Source organism: Pristiophorus japonicus, chromosome 16 (assembly GCF_044704955.1).
Source record: "Pristiophorus japonicus isolate sPriJap1 chromosome 16, sPriJap1.hap1, whole genome shotgun sequence".
In the NCBI taxonomy this organism is placed as follows: domain Eukaryota; kingdom Metazoa; phylum Chordata; class Chondrichthyes; family Pristiophoridae; genus Pristiophorus; species Pristiophorus japonicus.
In genome coordinates, this window is record NC_091992.1 from 94,001,097 (window position 1) to 94,022,891 (window position 21,795).

General features: G+C 44.0%; 1 protein-coding gene across 1 annotated transcript in view; it reads left to right on the top strand.

Annotated features, from left to right (window-relative positions):
• The window catches only part of tbcd (tubulin folding cofactor D), a 400,428-nt gene that overhangs the window by 276,848 nt on the left and 101,785 nt on the right, over positions 1-21,795 (top strand). Inside the window, exons 23-27 of the mRNA XM_070857568.1 lie at positions 1,930-1,961; positions 12,044-12,106; positions 13,146-13,222; positions 13,555-13,642; positions 20,264-20,382. Of these exons, the coding sequence (XP_070713669.1) occupies positions 1,930-1,961; positions 12,044-12,106; positions 13,146-13,222; positions 13,555-13,642; positions 20,264-20,382 (379 nt within the window). The remainder of the gene's footprint in view (positions 1-1,929; positions 1,962-12,043; positions 12,107-13,145; positions 13,223-13,554; positions 13,643-20,263; positions 20,383-21,795) is intronic.

Consider the following 21,795-nt stretch of genomic DNA (forward strand, 5'->3'; position numbering starts at 1 on the left):
CTCAAGTTTACGGAGGGTAGGATGTGGGAGGCTGGCCAAGGGTACGTTGGAATATTCAAGTCTTAAGGCAACAAAGGCATGGATGAGAGATTGAGCAGCAGATGAGGGGGTGGAGTCGGAAATAGGCGGTCTCGGTGAAGGCATGGATATGTGGTTGCAAGCTCATCTCCGGGTTAAATATGACACCAAGGTTGCGAACAGTGTGGTTTCAGCCTTAGACAGATATCAGGGAGAGAGATGGAGTTGGTGGCTATGGAATGGAGTTTGTGGTGGGGACCGAAAACAATGGCGTCGGTCTTCCCACTATTTAGTTGGAGGAAATTTCTGCTCATCCAGTACTCAAAGTTGAACAAACAGTCTGACAATTTAGAGACAGTGGAGGGGTCGAGAGAGGTAATGGTGAGATACAGCTGGATGTCATTAGTGTAGATGTGGAAACTGAAGCTGCATTTTTGGATGATGTCAGGGAGGGGCAGCATTTAGATGAGCAATAGGAGGGGCTAAGGGTCAATCCTTGGCAGACACCGGAGGGTAACGGAGCGGGAGTGAGAAGAGAAGCCATTTAAGATGATTCTGTGGCTACGACCAGATAGATAAGAATAGAACCAGGCGAGTGCAGTCCCACCCAGCTGGACGATGGTGGAGAGGCGTTGGAGGAGAATGATTTGGTCAAAGGCTGCAGAGAAGGACGAGGAGGGATCGAGTAGGATGACTAAGGATAGTTTACCTTTGTCACAGTCACATAAGATGTCATTTGTGATTTTGATAAGAGCCGTTTCGGTACTGTTCGTTGTATAATTCTTCATTTCTCCAACTTTGGCCTCTTGTGCAACCACCAACTCCTTCTCCCACCATTGACAGCCATGCCTTCAACTGCCTCAGCTCAACACACTGGAATTTCACCCTTAGACCCCCTCCCCCTCTCCACCCTTTTCTTTTCCTTTAAGACCCTCCTTTAAAGTCCACATCTTATCCCTCTTTGACTCGGTGTCCATTTTTTAAAATTATGCCTCATTGACGCACCTTTGGACATTTTTCTATGTTAAAGACATAAATGTCAGTTGTTGTTGACAGCTGGTTTCCAATGAGTTTTGGCACTCCATTTGACAGCCCATTGTGTGGGCAATAAATCACATGATTTACACTTGCAATAATACACAGGAATAATTAGGGGTTATTGAGCAGCTGAACATTTTCCAAAACTTTTAGTATTGCCACAGTTAACCTCATGATTAACACACCAGCAGCAATTTCTAGGCTATTATGTCCAGAACATTTAGAAAAAAACTATGGATTACTTACATTATAATGTTGTTTAACATAAAAAAATGATGTACACCTGCTAAAGTAGCATTATTTCTGAAACTTGCCTTGTTGGCATGACTATGTGCCAATTTGTAAAATGTATACCATACTAAACGCTGCCAAAAGCATATATTTTCAGTTTGTGTTAAATATGACTAACTATTCTATGTGCTGTTTGAAATCATTCAATTTCACATGAAGTTAAATTTATTTCTAATTTGATGTCACTTACTATAGTGCTTATGTACTATCAATAACCTAATGAACAAAATGTATTGGAGGTTTTCTAAATAATAGTTGAGAGCTGCTTGTCCAGTTAATTTTGTGTCCAGAACCTTGATGGGATCATCACATCTTGCAATATTTGTTTATTGTTTATCATTGGAAATGAGTTAAACTTGCAGATAAAAGTCAATGTTAAGGATCGATTGCAACTCAGTTGTTAAGAACAGATCATTAGTCTGTATCAACAAACATTTATAGATGCTGGAAATTCACAGATCATTTAAATTTGCAGGGGGCAACAATAACAGCTGTGAGAGTATAAAATGGTAAACAGTTATTTTCTGTGCTTAGAATTTAATGATCAAAAACTCAATTATCCTATTCGTTCTTTTTCTGCAGAGGGTTTGGTGGAGCATTTATGAGACCAGCAGGTAAGTTGAGGAAGATACCACCTTGTATCATCTTGATTGACTATTTTATATGAACCCCAAAATTGTATTATAGCCAACAATTCACATCCAAGTGCAGGTTGAGCATCCAAAATCCGAAGTTCCGAAATTCGGAATGTTCCGGAATCTGGACACCAGGCCTGACCTTGCCTTGGCCCTCGGCAACCCGACCTCCATTCCCCCCCCCCCCCCAATCCCCTTACCTCGGCGGCCCGACCTTCTCCCGGCCCTCAGCAACCCCACCCCCACCCCCCCCCCCCTTTACCCCTCGGCGGCCCGACTTCGCCTCCCCCCTTACCTCAGCGGCCCGACCTCGCCCTGGCCCTCGGTGACCCGACCTCGCCCCGGCCCTCAGTGGCCTGACCTCGCCCTGGCCCTCGGTGACCCGACCTCGCCCCGGCCCTCAGTGGCCTGACCTCGCCCCGGCCCTCAGTGGCCTGACCTCGCCCTGGCCCTCGGTGACCCGACCTCGCCCCGGCCCTCGGTGACCCGACCTCGCCCCGGCCCTCGGTGACCCGACCTCGCCCCGGCCCTCAGTGGCCTGACCTCGCCCCGGCCCTCGGTGACCCGACCTCGCCCCGGCCCTCGGTGACCCGACCTCGCCCCGGCCCTCAGTGGCCTGACCTCGCCCCGGCCCTCGGTGACCCGACCTCGCCCCGGCCCTCAGTGGCCTGACCTCGCCCTGGCCCTCGGTGACCCGACCTTGCCCTGGCCCTCAGTGACCCGACCTCGCCCCAGCCCTCAGTGGCCTGACCTCGCCCTGGCCCTCAGTGGCCTGACCTCGCCCCGGCCCTCGGTGACCCGACCTCGCCCCGGCCCTCGGTGGCCTGACCTCGCCCTGGCCCTCGGTGACCCGACCTTGCCCTGGCCCTCAGTGACCCGACCTCGCCCCAGCCCTCAGTGGCCTGACCTCGCCCCGGCCCTCGGTGACCCGACCTCGCCCCGGCCCTCAGTGGCCTGACCTCGCCCCGGCCCTCGGTGACCCGACCTCGCCCCGGCCCTCGGTGACCCGACCTCGCCCCGGCCCTCGGTGACCCGACCTCGCCCCGGCCCTCGGTGACCCGACCTCGCTCGCCCCGGCCCTCAGTGGCCTGACCTCGCCCCGGCCCTCGGTGACCCGACCTCGCCCCGGCCCTCGGTGGCCTGACCTCGCCCCAGTCTTCGGCAGCCCGACCTACGCCCGCCTCCTTACCTCGGCAGCCCGACCTTGCCCCTGCCCAACTTCACCCCGCTCCTCAACGGCTTGACCTCGTCCCTTACCTCGGCGGCCCGACCTCGCCTTCCCCCCACACCCCCCCCCCCCTTACCTTGGCCGCCCGATCCCGCCCCCAATCCCACCTACCAAAGACATTCCGAAATGCAGAAATACCCGGAATCCGGAACAGCCTCTGTCCTGAGATTTACTATTTCTGAAGTGTAGTCACTATTGTAATACAATGGGGCTAAAATTCCGGTCGGACACTTCCTTTGGACAAACGCCTCCAACCCGAAAACCTGGTGATCCCGGAGGCGCCTTCAATTCCGGTCGGAGGCCTTCTTTCAATGTGCAGCCTTTTCCTCGTACATGCGAAAAAGCTGGGGTCATGTGGGCCTGGACCACCAATCACGCTGCGGTATTCTTATTGATAATAATGGGAATTCCCTTTCCCCGAGTTCCCATTATTATTAATGAGAATAAACCCCTAAGACAAGAAACACAACATAATAAATAAAACAATTCACATATTTAAAATTAATTGAAATTAAAGTTAATTAAATGTTTTAGAGAAAAAACATATTTTTTTAAAACATTTTTTGTGTGTTTTAATACGGTTGAAAATAAACTTACCTTTAATGGACCGGTTTTTTAACATAAAAATGTGTTTTTAAATTTAATTTTGATATATTTTAAAACTCTTACGCTGGTCTAAATAGGCTATTCGCCTGCTTTTATAGAAACATAGAAAATAGGTGCAGGAGCAGGCCATTCAGCCCTTCTAGCCTGCACCGCCATTCAACGAGTTCATGGCTGAACATGAAACTTCAGTACCCACTTCCTGCTTTCACGCCATACCCCTTGATCCCCCGAGTAGTAAGGACTTCATCTAACTCCCTTTTGAATATATTTAGTGAATTGGCCTCAACTACTTCCTGTGGTAGAGAATTCCACAGGTTCACCACTCTCTGGGTGAAGAAGTTTCTCCTTATCTCGGTCCTAAATGGCTTACCCCTTATCCTTAGACTGTGACCCCTGGTTCTGGACTTCCCCAACATTGGGAACATTCTTCCTGCATCCAACCTGTCCAAACCCGTCAGAATTTTAAACGTTTCTATGAGGTCCCCTCTCACTCTTCTGAACTCCAGTGAATACAAGCCCAGTTGATTCAGTCTTTCTTGATAGGTCAGTCCCACCATCCCGGGAATCAGTCTGGTGAATCTTCGCTGCACTCCCTCAACAGCAAGTATGTCCTTCCTCAAGTTAGGAGACCAAAACTGTACACAATACTCCAGGTGTGGCCTCACCAAGGCCCTGTGCAACTGTAGCAACACCTCCCTGCCCCTGTACTCAAATCCCCTCGCTATGAAGGCCAACATGCCATTTGCTTTCTTAACCGCCTGCTGTATCTGCATGCCAACCTTCAATGACTGATGTACCATGACACCCAGGTCTCGTTGCACCTTCCCTTTTCCTAATCTGTCACCATTCAGATAATAGTCTGTCTCTCTGTTTTTACCACCAAAGTGGATAACCTCACATTTATCCACATTATACTTCATCTGCCACGCATTTGCCCACTCACCTAACCTATCCAAGTCACTCTGTAGCCTCATAGCATCCTCCTCGCAGCTCACACTGCCACCCAACTTAGTGTCATCTGCAAATTTGGAGATACTACATTTAATCCCCTCGTCTAAATCATTAATGTACAATGTAAACAGCTGGGGCCCCAGCACAGAACCCTGCGGTACCCCACTAGTCACTGCCTGCCATTCCGAAAAGTACCCATTTACTCCTACTCTTTGCTTCCTGTCTGACAACCAGTTCTCAATCCACGTCAGCACACTACCCCCAATCCCATGTGCTTTAACTTTGCACATTAATCTCCTGTGTGGGACCTTGTCGAAAGCCTTCTGAAAGTCCAAATATACCACATCAACTGGTACTCCTTTGTCCACTTTATTGGAAACATCCTCAAAAAATTCCAGAAGATTTGTCAAGCATGATCTCCCTTTTACAAATCCATGCTGACTTGGACCTATCATGTCACCATTTTCCAAATGCGCTGCTATGACATCCTTAATAATTGATTCCATCATTTTACCCACTACTGAGGTCAGGCTGACCGGTCTATAATTCCCTGCTTTCTCTCTCCCTCCTTTTTTAAAAAGTGGGGTTACATTGGCTACCCTCCACTCGATAGGAACTGATCCAGAGTCAATGGAATGTTGGAAAATGACTGTCAATGCATCCGCTATTTCCAAGGCCACCTCCTTAAGTACTCTGGGATGCAGTCCATCAGGCCCTGGGGATTTATCGGCCTTCAATCCCATCAATTTCCCCAACACAATTTCCCGACTAATAAAGATTTCCCTTAGTTCCTCCTCCTTAATAGACCCTCTGACCACTTTTATATCCGGAAGGTTGTTTGTGTCCTCCTTAGTGAATACTGAACCAAAGTACTTGTTCAATTGGTCTGCCATTTCTTTGTTCCCCGTTATGACTTCCCCTGATTCTGACTGCAGGGGACCTACGTTTGTCTTTACTAACCTCTTTCTCTTTACATACCTATAGAAACTTTTGCAATCCGCCTTAATGTTCCCTGCAAGCTTCTTCTCGTACTCCATTTTCCCTACCCTAATCAAACCCTTTGTCCTCCTCTGCTGAGTTCTAAATTTCTCCCAGTCCCCAGGTTCGCTGCTATTTCTGGCCAATTTGTATGCCACTTCCTTGGCTTTAATACTATCCCTGATTTCCCTAGATAGCCACGGTTGAGCCACCTTCCCTTTTTTATTTTTACGCCAGACAGGAATGTACAATTGTTGTAATTCATCCATGCGTTCTCTAAATGTCTGCCATTGCCCATCCACAGTCAACCCCTTAAGTATCATTAGCCAATCTATCTTAGCCAATTCATGCCTCATACCTTCAAAGTTACCCTTCTTTAAGTTCTGGACCATGGTCTCTGAATTAACTGTTTCATTCTCCATCCTAATGCAGAATTCCACCATATTATGGTCACTCTTCCCCAAGGGGCCTCGCACAATGAGATTGCTAATTAATCCTCTCTCATTACACAACACCCAGTCTAAGATGGCCTCCCCCCTAGTTGGTTCCTCGACATATTGGTCTAGAAAACCATCCCTTATGCATTCCAGGAAATCCTCCTCCACCGTATTGCTTCCAGTTTGGCTAGCCCAATCTATGTGCATATTAAAGTCACCCATTATAACTGCTGCACCTTTATTGCATGCACTCCTAATTTCCTGTTTGATGCCCTCCCCAACATCACTACTACTGTTTGGAGGTCTGTACACAACTCCCACTAACGATTTTTGCCCTTTAGTGTTCTGCAGCTCTACCCATATAGATTCCACATCATCCAAGCTAATGTCTTTCCTAACTATTGCATTAATCTCCTCTTTAACCAGCAATGCTACCCCACCTCCTTTTCCTTTTATTCTATCCTTCCTGAATGTTGAATACCCCTGGATGTTGAGTTCCCAGCCCTGATCATCCTGGAGCCACGTCTCCGTAATCCCAATCACATCATATTTGTTAACATCTATTTGCACAATTAATTCATCCACCTTATTGCGGATACTCCTTGCATTAAGACACAAAGCCTTCAGGCTTGCTTTTTTAACACCCTTTGTCCTTTTAGAATTTTGCTGTACAGTGGCCCTTTTTGTTCTTTGCCTTGGGTTTCTCTGCCCTCCACTTTTCCTCATCTCCTTTCTGTCTTTTGCTTTTGCCTCCTTTTTGTCTCCCTCTGTCTCCCTGTATAGGTTCCCATCCCCCTGCAATATTAGTTTAACTCCTCCCCAACAGCACTAGCAAACACTCCCCCTAGGACATTGGTTCCGGACCTGCCCAGGTGCAGACCGTCCGGTTTGTACTGGTCCCACCTCCCCCAGAACCGGTTCCAATGCCCCAAGAATTTGAATCCCTCCCTGCTGCACCACTGCTCAAGCCATGTATTCATCTGCGCTATCCTGCGATTCCTACTCTGACTAGCACGTGGCACTGGTAGCAATCCCGAGATTACTACTTTTGAGGTCCTACTTTTTAATTTAGCTCCTAGCTCCTTAAATTCTTTTCGTAGGACCTCATCCCTTTTTTTACCTATGTCGTTGGTACCAATGTGCACCACGACAACTGGCTGTTCTCCCTCCCATTTCAGAATGTCCTGTACCCGCTCCGAGACATCCTTGACCCTTGCACCAGGGAGGCAACATACCATCCTGGAGTCTCGGTTGCGTCCGCAGAAACGCCTATCTATTCCCCTCACCATCGAATCCCCTATCACTATCGCGCTCCCACTCTTTTTCCTGCCCTCCTTTGCAGCAGAGCCACCTACGGTGCCATGAACTTGGCTGCTGCTGCCCTCCCCTGATGAGTCATCCTCCCCAACAGTACTCAAAGCAGTGTATCTGTTTTGCAGGGGGATGACCACAGGGGACTCCTGCACTATCTTTCTTGCACTGCTCTTCCTGTTGGTCTTCCATTCCCTATCTGGCTGTGGACCCTTCTCCTGCGGTAAGACCAACTCACTACACGTGATACTCACGTCATTCTCAGCATCGTGGATGCTCCAGAGTGAATCCACCTTCAGCTCCAATTCCGCAACGCGGACCGTCAAGAGCTCGAGGCGGATACACTTCCCACACACGTAGTCGTCAGGGACACCGGAAGTGTCCCCGAGTTCCCACATGGTACAGGAGGAGCATATCACATGACCGAGCTCTCCTGCCATGTCTTAACCTTAGATACCCTTAAATTGGTAATAACAATGTTATAGTTCACTTACTGATATAAAAAATAAAAAAAAAGCTACTCACCAATCACCAGCCAATCACTTACCCCATTGGCTGTGACGTCACTTTTTGATTACTTTCTACTTCTATTTTGCTTTCTCTCCCGCTGTAGCTGCACCAGTATGCTTTTGACAGGTCGCTCCCCTCTCACCAACTGCCGCTGGCTCTCGATCTCCCGCTGGGCTTTTGACAGGTCGCTCCCCTCTCACCAACTGCCGCTGGCTCTCGATCTCCCGCTGGGCTTTTGACAGGTCGCTCCCCTCTCTCCAACTGCCGCTGGCTCTCGATCTCCCGCTGGGCTTTTGACAGGTCGCTCCCCTCTCACCAACTGCCGCTGGCTCTCGATCTCCCGCTGGGCTTTTGACAGGTCGCTCCCCTCTCTCCAACTGCCGCTGGCTCTCGATCTCCCGCTGGGCTTTTGACAGGTCGCTCCCCTCTCACCAACTGCCGCTGGCTCTCGATCTCCCGCTGGGCTTTTGACAGGTCGCTCCCCTCTCACCAACTGCCGCTGGCTCTCGATCTCCCGCTGGGCTTTTGACAGGTCGCTCCCCTCTCACCAACTGCCGCTGGCTCTCGATCTCCCGCTGGGCTTTTGACAGGTCGCTCCCCTCTCACCAACTGCCGCTGGCTCTCGATCTCCCGCTGGGCTTTTGACAGGTCGCTCCCCTCTCTCCAACTGCCGCTGGCTCTCGATCTCCCGCTGGGCTTTTGACAGGTCGCTCCCCTCTCACCAACTGCCAGGTGTAAGAGTTTGGAGGACATTTACTGGGCAAGAGATGGACAAATAGCCCAGTCTCTCCCGCGCGGGTGTCCTTCTCCCGGGGATGCGGAGGATCTGTCAAGAATTGACAGATCGGAAAACCTGGTTTTCGGCACATGCGCATCGCGTCCCAAAAAACAGCTTTTGCGAGGCATCTCCCGGTCCATCCGCGCTTCGGACCCGGTGAGGCCGGAGTTTTAGCCCCATGTCTTTAACTCTGAAGCCAGTTGTAACATTGTCTGACCTGAAAGTGAAGTTCCAGGTGATGCTATAGGGTGTGTTTACATTAGTACTGACAACTCTTTGGTACTTCACTGGCCACAAAGGAATGATCATAGAAACTATAATAAGGTCGTGTTCTGCAGTATTCTTTCAACATACAGAACAATTTGCTTTCCTTCCACAGCTATTGGCAACAATGTAAAAGATAAAGAAATGCAAGGCTAAAATATAATTGAGGATTTCTTGTTTAAGTGTAAATTATATATTTTTAAATACTCAGTTGAAGCCTGAATTTATATTTGGAACATGTCAACTTATTTGGGGGGAAAAAATGAATACTGCTGATTTTGCCATTTTAAATGTGATCATCTGAAAACAATCCACACCCATTTTATAGATAAGCCTTGCTCCATTTCTGTAGGATGGGATTTCAAAATATGTTGACTGCTGCTGCCTCATGAATTAAATGCTCTCCCAACTTACCTTACTACGACGAGGCAGTCCCTCGTGATGAGGATGACGCTCTTCACACCAAAAAAAGATGGGCTCACAGGTGTTACAATGAGTTGCGTCTTAAAGGGTGGAAGATGCCTGTGCGTGGATTTTTTTTTAACGTGTGGTGACCGTTGTACATCAGCTACCACACGGACTTGACAGAGCTAGGTCTTGGTTCAGTGGCGAGGATTCACCAAGAAGACTGGAGACTAAGTTCTGTTGTGCCTCCCCTGAGACCCGGTCCCACTGTTGTTAAATGCCGCGCCGCTCCTGGGCCACGGCCCCGCCGCTGTTAAATGCTGCACCGCCCCCCACTGGGCTCGACCTCCACCCCTTGCTGGCTCGAATGCTGCCCCTCACTGGGCATCTAACGCCGCACCTCTTACGTTACCACTTAAAGCACTGTATGTTAGTTTTACTAGGGGCTGGATTTTCGGGTTCTTTTTGCGGCAACGCTTAGAAGCACTGCCGGGAAGAGCCGCGCCGGGTGTGCAACGACTCTTGTTGCGACACTGGCAGTAGTTTCAACTTGCACCTGACCCGTGCGTCCCGCAATGACCGCCAGGGTAAACAGAGCGGTCCAGCCCTGCTGGCAGTGGTGAGGTAGATATACTGCAAAAAAGGTAAGTTCCAGTGTTTATTCTTTTATTTTTTTTGTAGTGATTTGAGTTGTGGTGGTGTGGGCAATGTTTTGTAATGTTTTTGTGATTTTCTTTTGTTTTGTTTTTCCCCTCCCAAGGCCTATCTAGGAACGCTCCCGGCCCCGCACTTTAATTGGCGAGGTTCCCATTTTTGCACCGCAAAAGTCATACAACGCCTTCCATTGCGCTGCAGGCTCAGGGCCCAGATGGCAAAAATTTCTCCACGCAGCGCAAACGTTACCCGGGCGGTAACTTACCCGCCCCACCTCCGTTTTCGCTCCAGAAATGGCAAACCCGAAAATCCAGCAAGATGCCAATTGTTTCAGAACAACGTGTCCTTGAATGATGTACCGCATTTTGTGCATATGGCAAGGGACGAAATTGTGTCTAACTTGCTTTAAAAAAAAATCATCCACAATTAATTCCTTTGCAATCAATTATATTTGAAATATTAATTCCAGCAGAAAAAGTTTAAATCTATTTATGTTATGAACAATATAAAATAAATTGATCAAAGTAGAAAAGTCACCTCGTTCGGATGGGTTGCATCCTAGGTTGCTGAGGGAACTAAGCATAGAGATAGACATGGGAGGACTGGAGGACTGCAAATGTTATACCTCTGTTCAAAAAAGGGGAGAGAGATAAACACAGTAACTACAGGCCAATCAGCCTAATGTCGGTGGGGGCATTTTTAGCAACATTAATCTGGGACAAAATTAATTTTCATTTGAAAAAAAATTGTGTTCATAAATGTTAAAGATAAATCATGTTTGACTAACTTGAATGATTTCTTTGATGAAGTCACCAAGATTAGTGTAATGTTTTTGTGTATATGGACTTTCAAAAGGCATTTGATAAAATACCACATAATAGACTTGCTAGCAACATTGAACCCTATGGGATTCAATGGGCAGTGGCACGGTGGGTATGAAATTGGCTAAGCAGCTGGAAGCAGAGACTCGTGGTGAACGATTGTTTTTCAGATTGGAGAGATGTATATAATGGTGTCCCCCAGTGGTTGGTATTCGGACCTCTTTTTGATTTATGTTAATGACCTGGACTTTGGTATAAAGGGCATAATGTTCAAAGTCTGCAGATGACATGAAACTCAGAAATGTGAGAAGGATAGTAACAGACTTCAGGAGGACATAGACAGACTGGTGAAATGGGCAGACACATGACAGATGAAATTCAGTGCAGAGAAGTGTGAAGTGATGCATTTTGGTTGAACGAATGAGGAGAGGCACTATAAACTAAATAGTACAATTGTAAAGGGGTTGCAGGAGCTGAAAGACCTGGGAGTGTATGTACATAAATCTTTGATGGTGCAGGACAAAAGTTAAGAAGGCTGTTTAAAAAAAACATATAGGTTGGTGGAAGCAGATTCAATAATAACTTTGAAAAGGGTTTTGGATAAATACTACAAGGGGAAACATTTACAGGACTGGGAAGAAAGGGCAGAGGATAGCTCTTTCAAAGAGTTGGCACTGGCATGATGGGCTGGATGGCCTCCTGTGCTGTATCATTCTATAATTCTCTGAAATTCTTGCTGAATTTAATTAAATATTACTTTTTTTTTCTGATGCTGCAACTCATGTTGGCCCCAGTGTTTTTCCTCAATTGGACTATGGCTTTTACTCTGGTTTTTTATTTCACCCTGAAGATTCTGTGAATGGGGTGGAGTTGGGAGCTCATGGTGGATGTAGGTGTGCCATATCTGTCCTTTTTCGTATATATGTATCTGCATGTTGAGGATAATCAAAACTCTCCTGTTTATTTTTAAATAAAAACAGAATATTGTATTTCTTTGAAAGAATTAAACATTGGTGAAATGCACCATTTATTCATGAATTCATATCAATAGATTTAAATATGTATCAATTATGAATTTGTCACTAACTGCAGAAATTATTTTCCTAATTTTTTTACAGTCTGCTGTTTCATAGAAAAAATGTCACTATCAAAAATGCCGTTGAAGAATGACTCCATAATTAGTAAGTTTTATTTAATGTATTATTTAAAACTTCCTGTTGTACGATATTACTAGTTATCACGAAAGATAGGGTCAGTAGTGAATGTGTAATGGTAGCTGTACAAAATGGATGACATGTTTAGGCATTTTTAACAAGTCGAAAAGCTACCAGTTTCAAATTCCATATATACAGATTAGTGCAGTATACTTTGAGAATCAAGGATAGTTCAGTCTAGTCTTAAAGAACAAAGTCTGAAGGAATAGGAATAAAAAATATATTTCTATCTTGTGAGCCTCGCTGGCTTTCGTTCATAATCATTTTTGAGTCGGTCAGTGCCTCTCGTTGTTAGAACCAATTTATCTGACAGAGGTCAAAACAGAGAAGCAGTTATTCAGATTAGGATGGAGGTGTTACTTTTCAATGTAGTATTTTGAAATGTTTCATTCATATTGAATACAAATCCAGCATTGATGCAAATAATGCAGTATATTTTTCTCCATTTTGTAATGTTAATGAGGAGGTTGGTGCAGATGTTAAGTGAGGAATCCTACTTTATGCTCACAGACTTTTTTGTTAATAGTGAAAGGAGGAAAACATGGTTAATCTGAATATTGCAGTTCAATAACGGATTTTTATTTGTAGCAGTAAACATTTTACATTCTTGTAGATTTATTTTAAAACTGAAATATTAAAATAATAAAAACTCAGAAATTAAAGAAAAAGGAGAAATTAAATGGCTAATTTGCATTTTAATTCCTTTTTCAATATTTTGCAGTAAGCATCTGTTTACTCTGCCCAGAAGCCTTATTTCTTTAGCTTAGATGATTGCTTATCTCTCAAAGCAAATTTGTTTTGCCTGTCAATGAAGGAAGAAATGTATAAAATTTGAACTTGTCTTTTGCTGTATGTATTTGCTGCATTTCAACCTGCAAAATATTTGTAATTGTTGAATCTTTTAAGGGAAACAGAAAAGCTTCATTATCAAGGTAATTTGTATGTAGCATTTTGCTTCCAACCTGAAGATGGTTGCTGATGAAAAAACTAATTTATTTTTGGGTAGCTGAATGGCAGTGGCTTATTGACGACAGTTTGAAAAGCATACATCACTTCACAAGCACTGCAAAACAGAAAATCAAGGTAATGCATCTTATTATCCTCTTCCTTATGTAAACGCTATGCTGTATAAATTAGATGTCCCAATTGAGTGGCACATTTGAGTAGTGAGAGGTTAAGTCTGAATGAGATATCCAGTTCCAGTTGACATAATATGAAACATACCAATATGTTTTGTGATCTTTATGTAAAGATGTTACTGTGATTATTGGTAGTATTTGATTTTTTTCCCCACTACTTTCCCTCATTCTTAACACTGATCAAGTTCAGAATCAGCATGTTTATTACTTTGCTCATAAAAATTAAATTGCTCAAATAAAATTGCTGGAAAACAATAATAACCCCTGTGTTTTCAGTTTCAGGAAGCTGTTATCTCAGCACTAACTGCTTTGTGCAACGAATATTATCAAACTGCCGAGGGAACAGCAGATCCTGAAGTACAAAGTAAGGAATTCATTTGTTTTGGTCCTCTTCAAACCATAAGTGGATTTCACTCATCCTATTTTGTTTTTTTAAAGTTTCAATCCATTTTAATAGATCACTGTTCAGTTTTAATTTAACGTCACAATTATCATCAATTCACACCTGCTGTCCTTTTCTTGTACATAAAATGTTCATCCATGTTATATACACTTCAAATCAGTTAGTTTCAAGTATCTCAGTGAACAGTGTATTAAAAACTTCCACAAAATTGCTTTAACAATCATTCCAAAGATAACTGATTTAAAAAAAAAAATATGTAAGTACATTTTGTTTTTCTGATATGGATTTTCAAGTTAAGATTTAGATTGAACTTAAAAATGTTGGATTGTAAATGTCTCAAAAATCATTGGGGCTGAATTTGCGGGCCCTAAACACGGAACTTGCGATCTGTCAAGAATCCACCTGACAGATCGCACGCATCTGGAAGAAAAGATCCTCCGCTGGCGGAGAGTTGGGCTATTTGTCCAACTTCTGCCCAGCAAATGCCCGTGAAATTCTTACACCTGATAAAAGCAGGCATAAGGCCAGTGAAATTTGGAAATAATGGAGATGATGGGAGTGGAAGACTTTTATTTATATAGAAGTTACAAGGTGTAAGACCTGATTTTATCAGCGTAAGACTTTTAAAGACAGAAAAATAAATTTTTTATCAATAATTCAAACATATAAAAACCTGTGACATAAGGTAAGTTTATTTTTAGACCCTTAAAAATATGTACATTTATTTTTCAAACAGTTCCATTTTTGTTTTAAATAATTAATTAAATTCCATTTTGATTAATTTTAAATATGTGATAGCTTTTATAAAATTTGTATTTAAGTGGTTGTGTATTTTATTGGGTATTTCCATTCATACATATGGTGACTCTATATACGAAACTCACCACAAAAATGAATGGGAATACCCATACTTTGATTGGTTGAGCCAGCCCATGTGATCCCGGGGACACTTGAGATACGCCTAAGTCCATGGGATACGTGGGCCTCTATGCAAGTCTCCACCTCCCGGACCACCAAGCAAGTTCGTAGATTTTTCCAGCTCATCGGCATCTGGATACCTCGGACTGCAATTTCTGCACCATTAACTTCTTTACAAATAAAGTTGTCCACTCCCATCATCTCTATTATTTCCAAGTTTCACTGGCTTCCTATGGTCTTATCAGTCAATCTTGAATTGACTGCAAGATTGCTGTCCTGGCTTTCAAATTCTTTCATAGCCTTGCCCCACCTATCTTGGTTATCTACTCCAACCATATATTCCTCACACACTCTTTAATCCTCTCACGCTGGGTTACTCCTTGTTGCCTGTTATGAGACGTTAAACCGGGGCCCCATCTGCTCTCTCAGGTGGACGTTAAAGATCCCACGACCACTACTTCGCAGAAGAGCACGGGAGTTATCCATGGTGTTTTTGCCAATATGTATCCCTCAATCAACACAACAAAAACAGATATCTGGTCATTATTTCATTGCTGTCTGTGGGAGCTTGCTGTGTGCAAGTTGGTTGCTGCGTTTCCCACATTACAACAGTGAACACACTCCAAAAACACTTCATTGACCGTAAAGCACTTTTGAGATGTTCAGTGATCATGAAAGGCGCTATAGAAATCCAAGTCTTTCTTTTTTTTCTATTCAGTTTGCTGTATAATTGGTGGCTGCTCTTTCAGGGACTATGCCTCTGCTTTCTGCAACGTTTTTCCAGTACCCCTCTACTTTGTTCTCTGCTGTCTTTTTGGCCATGCATTCAGTCTTCCCCCACCCACAATCTTTTCTTTTTTCCCTCTTTCCACCCTCCTCAGCATCCACCATGGTTTCAACACAGCGTAAAGCACTTAACAGTGTCTTCCTGAATGTGAGGAATGGCACAGAAATGTACGTTGTTAGGTTAGATGTGTTTTTATGTTTACCTCACCCAAGTAGTGAACCCATATAAAAATTATCTCTTATAACCCCATAACATTTATTTTACAATTCCTTAGTTCAGTGTGAGAAGAGAGGCTTATTGTTTACACATGTATGCACATGCATGTGTATTTCCGGCATGTTTCAGGTAAATACATTTTTCTTGGCTTGGAAAAAAAAAATAGAATAGTTACAGCACAGAAGGTAGCCATTCGGCCTGTCGAGCCCGTGCACTTCAACTAGTCCCACCCCCTACCCTTTCTCTATAGCCCTGCAAAATGTTTCCTCCAGGTACTTACCCAATTGAAAGCACGATTGAGTTTGCCTCCACCACCCTTTCAGACAGTGTATTCCAGATCCTAACCACTCGCTGCGTAAAAAAGATTTTCCTCATGTTGCCTTTGATTCTTCTACCAATCACCTTAAATTTATGTCCTCTGGATCTTGACCCTTCCACCAGTGGAAATGGTTTCTCTCTATCTACTCTGTCTCGGCCCCTCATAATTTCGAACACCTCTATCAAGTCTCCTCTCAACCATCCCTGCTCTAAGGCGAACAACCCCAGTTTCTCCAGTCTATCCACGTAACTGAAGTTCCTCAACCCTGGAGCCATTCTTATAAATCTTTTCTGCACGCTCAATAAGGCCCTCATATCCTTCGTAAAGTATGGTGCACAAAATTGGACACAATACTCCAATTGAGGCCGAACCAGTGTTTTATAAAGATTCATCATAACTTCCTTGCTTTTGAACATTATGCCTCTATTCATGAAGCCCACGATCCCATCAGCCTTTTTAACCGCTTTCTCAACCTGCCACCTTCAATTATTTGTGCACATATAGCACCAGGTTTCTCTGTTCATGCACCCTCTTTACAATTGTAGCCTTTAATTTATGTTGCCTCGTTCCTCTGACCAAAATGTATCACGTCACACTTTTCTGCATAAAATTTAATCTGCCAGGTGTCCGCCCATTCCACTAGCCTGTATATGTCCTCTTGAAGTCTATCACTATCCTCCACACTGTTAACTATCCTTCCAAGTTTTGTGTCATCTGCAAATCTTGAAATTGTGCCCTGTACACCCACATCCAAGTCATTAATATATATCTAGAAAAACAGTGGTCCTAGTACTGTCCCCTGGGGAACACCATACCTTCCTTGTCCGAAAAACAACCGTTCATCGCTACTCTGTTTCCTGTCACTTAGCCAATTTCGTATCTATGCTGCCACTATGCCTTTTATTCCATGGGCTTCAACTTTTCTGGCAAGCCTATTATGGGGCATTTTATCAAATGCCTTTTGGAACATTGGAATAAGAGTAAGCCATTCAGCTCCTCGGGCCTGTTTTGCCATTCAGTGAGATCATGGCTGGTATACCCGCCTTTGGCCTATATCCCTTAATACCCTTTGTTAACAAAAAGCTATCAATCTCCGATTTAAAATTAACAATTGATCTTGCATAAATTGCCGTTTGCGGAAGAGAGTTCCAAACTTCTACCACGCTTTTTGTGTGGAAGGGTTTCCTAATTTCACACCTGAAAGATCTGGCTCTATTTTTTAAGACTATGCCCCCGAGTCCGAGAATTCCCAACTAGCGGAAATAGTTTCTCTCTGTCTACCCTATCTGTCCCCCTTAACTGTCTAAATTCCACGTACACTACATCAGCTACATTGTCCTCATCAACGCTCTCTGTTACCTTATCAAAAAACTCAAATCAAGTTAGTTAAACATGATTTGCCTTTAACAAATCCATGCTGGCTCTCAATTAATCCACATTTGTCCAAGAGACTGTTAACTTTGTCCCTGATTATCATTTCACCATTACCGAGATTAAACTGACTGCCTGTAGTTGCTGGATTTCTCCTTGCACCCTTTTGTGAACAAGGGTATAACATTTGCAATTCTCCTATCCTCTGGTACCACCCCCAAATCTAAGGAGGAAAAGAAGATTATGGCTCATACCTCTGCATTTTCCACCTTAACATCCCACAGCATCCTCGGATGCATCCCACCCGGTCCTGGTGACTTAGCCTACTCTGTAGACAGCCGTTCTAGTACCTCTCTCTCTCATTTTATCTCATCTAGTATCTCAACTACCATCACCTCTTTCACTATGATTTTGGCAGCATCTTTTTCCTTGGTGAAAACAGATGCAAAATACTCATTTAGTACCTCAGCCATGCCCTCTGCCTCCATGCATAAGTCTCCCTTCTGGTCTCTCATCGGCCCCACCCCTCCTCTTATTACCGGTTTACTATTTATATGCCTATAGAAGACTTTAGGATTTCCTTTATGTTAGCTACCAATCTATTCTCATACTCTCTCTTTACCCCTCTTATTTTCTTTTTCACTTTCTCTCTGAACTGTCTATATTCAACCTGGTTCTCACTTGTATTCTCAACCTGACAGTCTTTAGCAACCTTTTCCTACTTCATCTTACTCTCTATCTCTTTCGTCATCCAGGGAGCTGTGGCTTTGGTTGCCCTTCCTAATCCCCTCGCGGGACTGTATCTCGACTGTACCCGAACTATCTTCTCTTTAAAGGCAGCCCATTGTTCACTTACAGTTTTGCCAGACCCGTTCTCAACTCATTGAAATTGGCCTTCCTTCAATTAAGTATTTTACTCTTGATTGCATCCTGTCCTTTTCCATAGCTAACCTCATGATACTATGATCACTGTTCCCTAAATGTTCTCCTTCTGACACTGCTCCACTTGACCCACCTCATTCCCCAGAACCAGATCCAGCAATGCTTCCTTCCTCGTTGAGCCGGAAACATACTGATCAAGAAAGTTCTCCTGAACACACTTCAGAAATTCTTCTCCTTCTCTGCCCTTTACACTATTACTATCCCAGTCTTTTTTAGGATAGTTGAAGTCTCCCATTATCAATACTCTATAGTTCTTGCACTTCTCTAATTTCCCAGCAAATTTGCACCTCTATAGGCCAAAATTTCCCCAACCCCTTTTTCCAGCACACTTACCTGTGGTGCGCCAACTTTCTACTCCAAAAACGGCGCCAGAAATGTAGCTCCGTATTCTCCCCGCTCCGTGAACTGTCCTAGGGCTTGGCAGACGTGGCAAAAGCAGTGAGGGGCGGAGCTACAGCCCTGCACCAAAAACAGTGCCAGCAGCTGTCCGCATGCGCAGTGGAGTCTGCGCATATGCGCAGTTGCTCCTTGCCCTCCCAGCGCGTCTTGCCGGCTCGCCGCACCTAGCCTTGGCCGAAGGGCTTGACGGTGCATGGTGTGTTCTGTGAGTGTTCTCTCCTGCCTGCCGTTGTCTGTGAGTTCTCTCTCCTGCTTGCCTGCTGCGTTCTGTGAGTTCTCTCTCCTGCCTGCCTGCCGGTTCGTTCTCCTGGGTGAGTTCTCCTGGCCAAGTGGCCTCCCGGCCCGCTGACTTCTCCGGTCCAGTATGAAGATAGGACTTAAGTTTTATTTTTTAATTATTATTAATGTTTTTTATGCTTTATGAATGTTGTTGAGAAGGTGTTTAGTGCTTTGCAAGGTCCTCTGTGCTTCCCTCTCCCTCCCCTTATCTCTGTCTACCTGCGCTGATTTCTTAACTCTCCATAAAGTTTTTCTGTCCGGACACATACGCTGGCCTAAGTTAGTTTGGAACAACTATTAGCTGGCCAAACTGACTTAGATAGCCAAAACAGGCGTTGGTGGCTGGTAACGCCCCCTTTTGAACCAAACGAAACGAAACTAAAAAAAATCCTTCCTAACTCACACTGGAGCAGAATTGCGACTTTTAAGATACTCCAGAAAAACCAAGTTGCTCCAAGGGAGCTTATGGATGGGACGGTAGTAAGTAACAATAGAGAGATTGAGGGTGGGTTTTTAAGGAGAGTTGTGATGGCAGCTTGGAACACGAGAGGGACAGTATCGGAGGAGAGGGAACCATTTGTAGGAGTTACTTGGGGTAATGATTTAATTAGTTAAAACTGGGCAAAAAACTGTTTTCCAGAACTTAATTGCCACTGCAATACACTTGGTTTGTTGTTAGTAGAGGTGCCATTACACTACCAGGTCTATTCTATAGGCCACTAACTAGTGGGAAGGATATGGGGCCCAAGTTTCCCCAGGAGTTGCTCCGTTTTTTTGGAGCAACTTGAATTTTCTGTCGTATCTTAAAAGTCGCAATTCTGCTCCAATGACTTTTTTTTGGCAAAGAATTTCATACTCCACTTTCTGTGTAAAGAAATTTATCTTACCCTCTCCACTTTCTGACAATTTTAAGTTGATAACTCCAAGACACGGTCACCCCCAAGCAGAGCAAATAGTCTTTCCATAGTCAATCTATAAAAACCCTTCATAATTTTAAAAACCTCTATTAAATTTCCTCTCTGCCTTCTCTACTCCAATGGAAATAGTCCCATTCCTGACATCATTCATAGTCTGCCCTGCATCTCAATAAAAGTTGAGGTAGGGCAGATTATTGCCTTTGATTGGCAAATAACATATTATCAATAAAGTCAGCTTTCTTTGTTTTTTTGCATTCCTTTATCTTACCTGATGAGCTCTTTTCCACATCATAAATTAGCTATCTCTGTACATTTGAAAAAACATTTGTTCAAGTTCAAATAAAGCGGAATGCAGCACAATTACTACACCATCGCATATCTGCCTGGTTTCTAATTTTGTTGTTTTTTTTCCCCCAATTTTACATTTTCTTTAGATAAAATAGTGGACAAATACATTTCAGAGCTTCAGCGTTCTGAAGAAATGACTCGTTGTGGATTTTCTTTGGCATTGGGTGCACTTCCTAAATTTATGTTCAGTGGCAAGCTCCACCAGGTGAGTTTAAAGATTTTTCCACATTGACAACTAATTAATAAAACATTTTATAAAATATAAATTGTGTGTGCTGGATTGCCAAATATTACATTTTGGTATTGAGCGTAGCTTGTCACTGTAAGGATTTCAAGTGTTCCCGTTCTGTGACTGGTAACATTTTTTAAGGGTTCAGTTGCTAGAATAGTTAATATCACTCTTTGTAAAAATACAAGATAATCAATATTTTTTTTTTAAATGCTTTAAAAGTTTCCTAACATGTAGCATTAAAATAAAACCATTAAATTTAACTTAAAAATGAACTCCATCTGGATCAAGGCATGGTCAGATATATAGTAACATCATTGCATCTGATTAAAGCTGGTTATGTTTGGATTCTTATATGGACTAGAGTTAGAACTGAAGTGGATAATTTGTCACGGCAGATATGTGATGGTGTGGTGATTGTGCTGCATTCCGCTTTATTTGAACTTGAACAAATATTTTTTCAAATGTATTACCTTTTGCACAGGGATAGCTAATTTATGATTTGGGAAAGAGTTTATCAGGTAAGATAATGGAGTGCAAAAAAACAAAGAAAGGAACTATGAACAGCGACAAAATCTTGTCTCTATATAGTGCTCCTCACATACAGGAGGATGTCTCCAAGTTCTTTACCATAAGGAGAAAAGGGACACCGATGTCGAGCATGGCGAAAGAGTAGGCGAATGGAGACGCTGAGATAGAACTCGAAAGCATGGTTAAAGAGTAGGGTTTTGAATTTTTTTTAAAAGCACAGAGAAGTGACAAGGTGGGGAGAACTGGGTAAAGAATTTAAGAGAGCAGAAATGCAATGACTGCGAGCAGCAGCTGCTGGTGGAGCGGAAGGAGCAAGGGGCGAGGAGACATCTGTTGGATGTGCGCAGGGATGTGAGGCAGGGAGAGGTAGGGTGGGATGACACTGTGGAAAGATTTAAAAACAATGATTGGAATATTGAAAATGACTTGTTGGAGCATGGAGAGCTAGTGGTGCTTCGAGAGGATGAGGGTGATGGCAGTAATGGACCTGGAGTGGGTGAGGGCTGCAGCACTTGGCTAAATTAAAGCGGTTTTATATCAGGTCGAAGGGCACTAGAAACATTACGGTAATAGAGGCATTGAGTGATAGAAACATAGAAAATAGGTGCAGGAGTAGGCCATTCGGCCCTTCGAGCCTGCACCACCATTCAATATGATCATGGCTGATCATTCACCTCTGTACCCCTTTCCCGATTTCTCTCCATACCCCTTGATCCCTTTAGCCGTAAGGGCCATATCTAACTCCCTCTTGAATATATCCAATGAACTGGCATCAACGACTCTCTGCGGCAGGGAGTTCCACAGGTTAACAACTCTCTGATTGAAGAAGTTCCTCCTCATCTCAGTCCTAAATGGCCT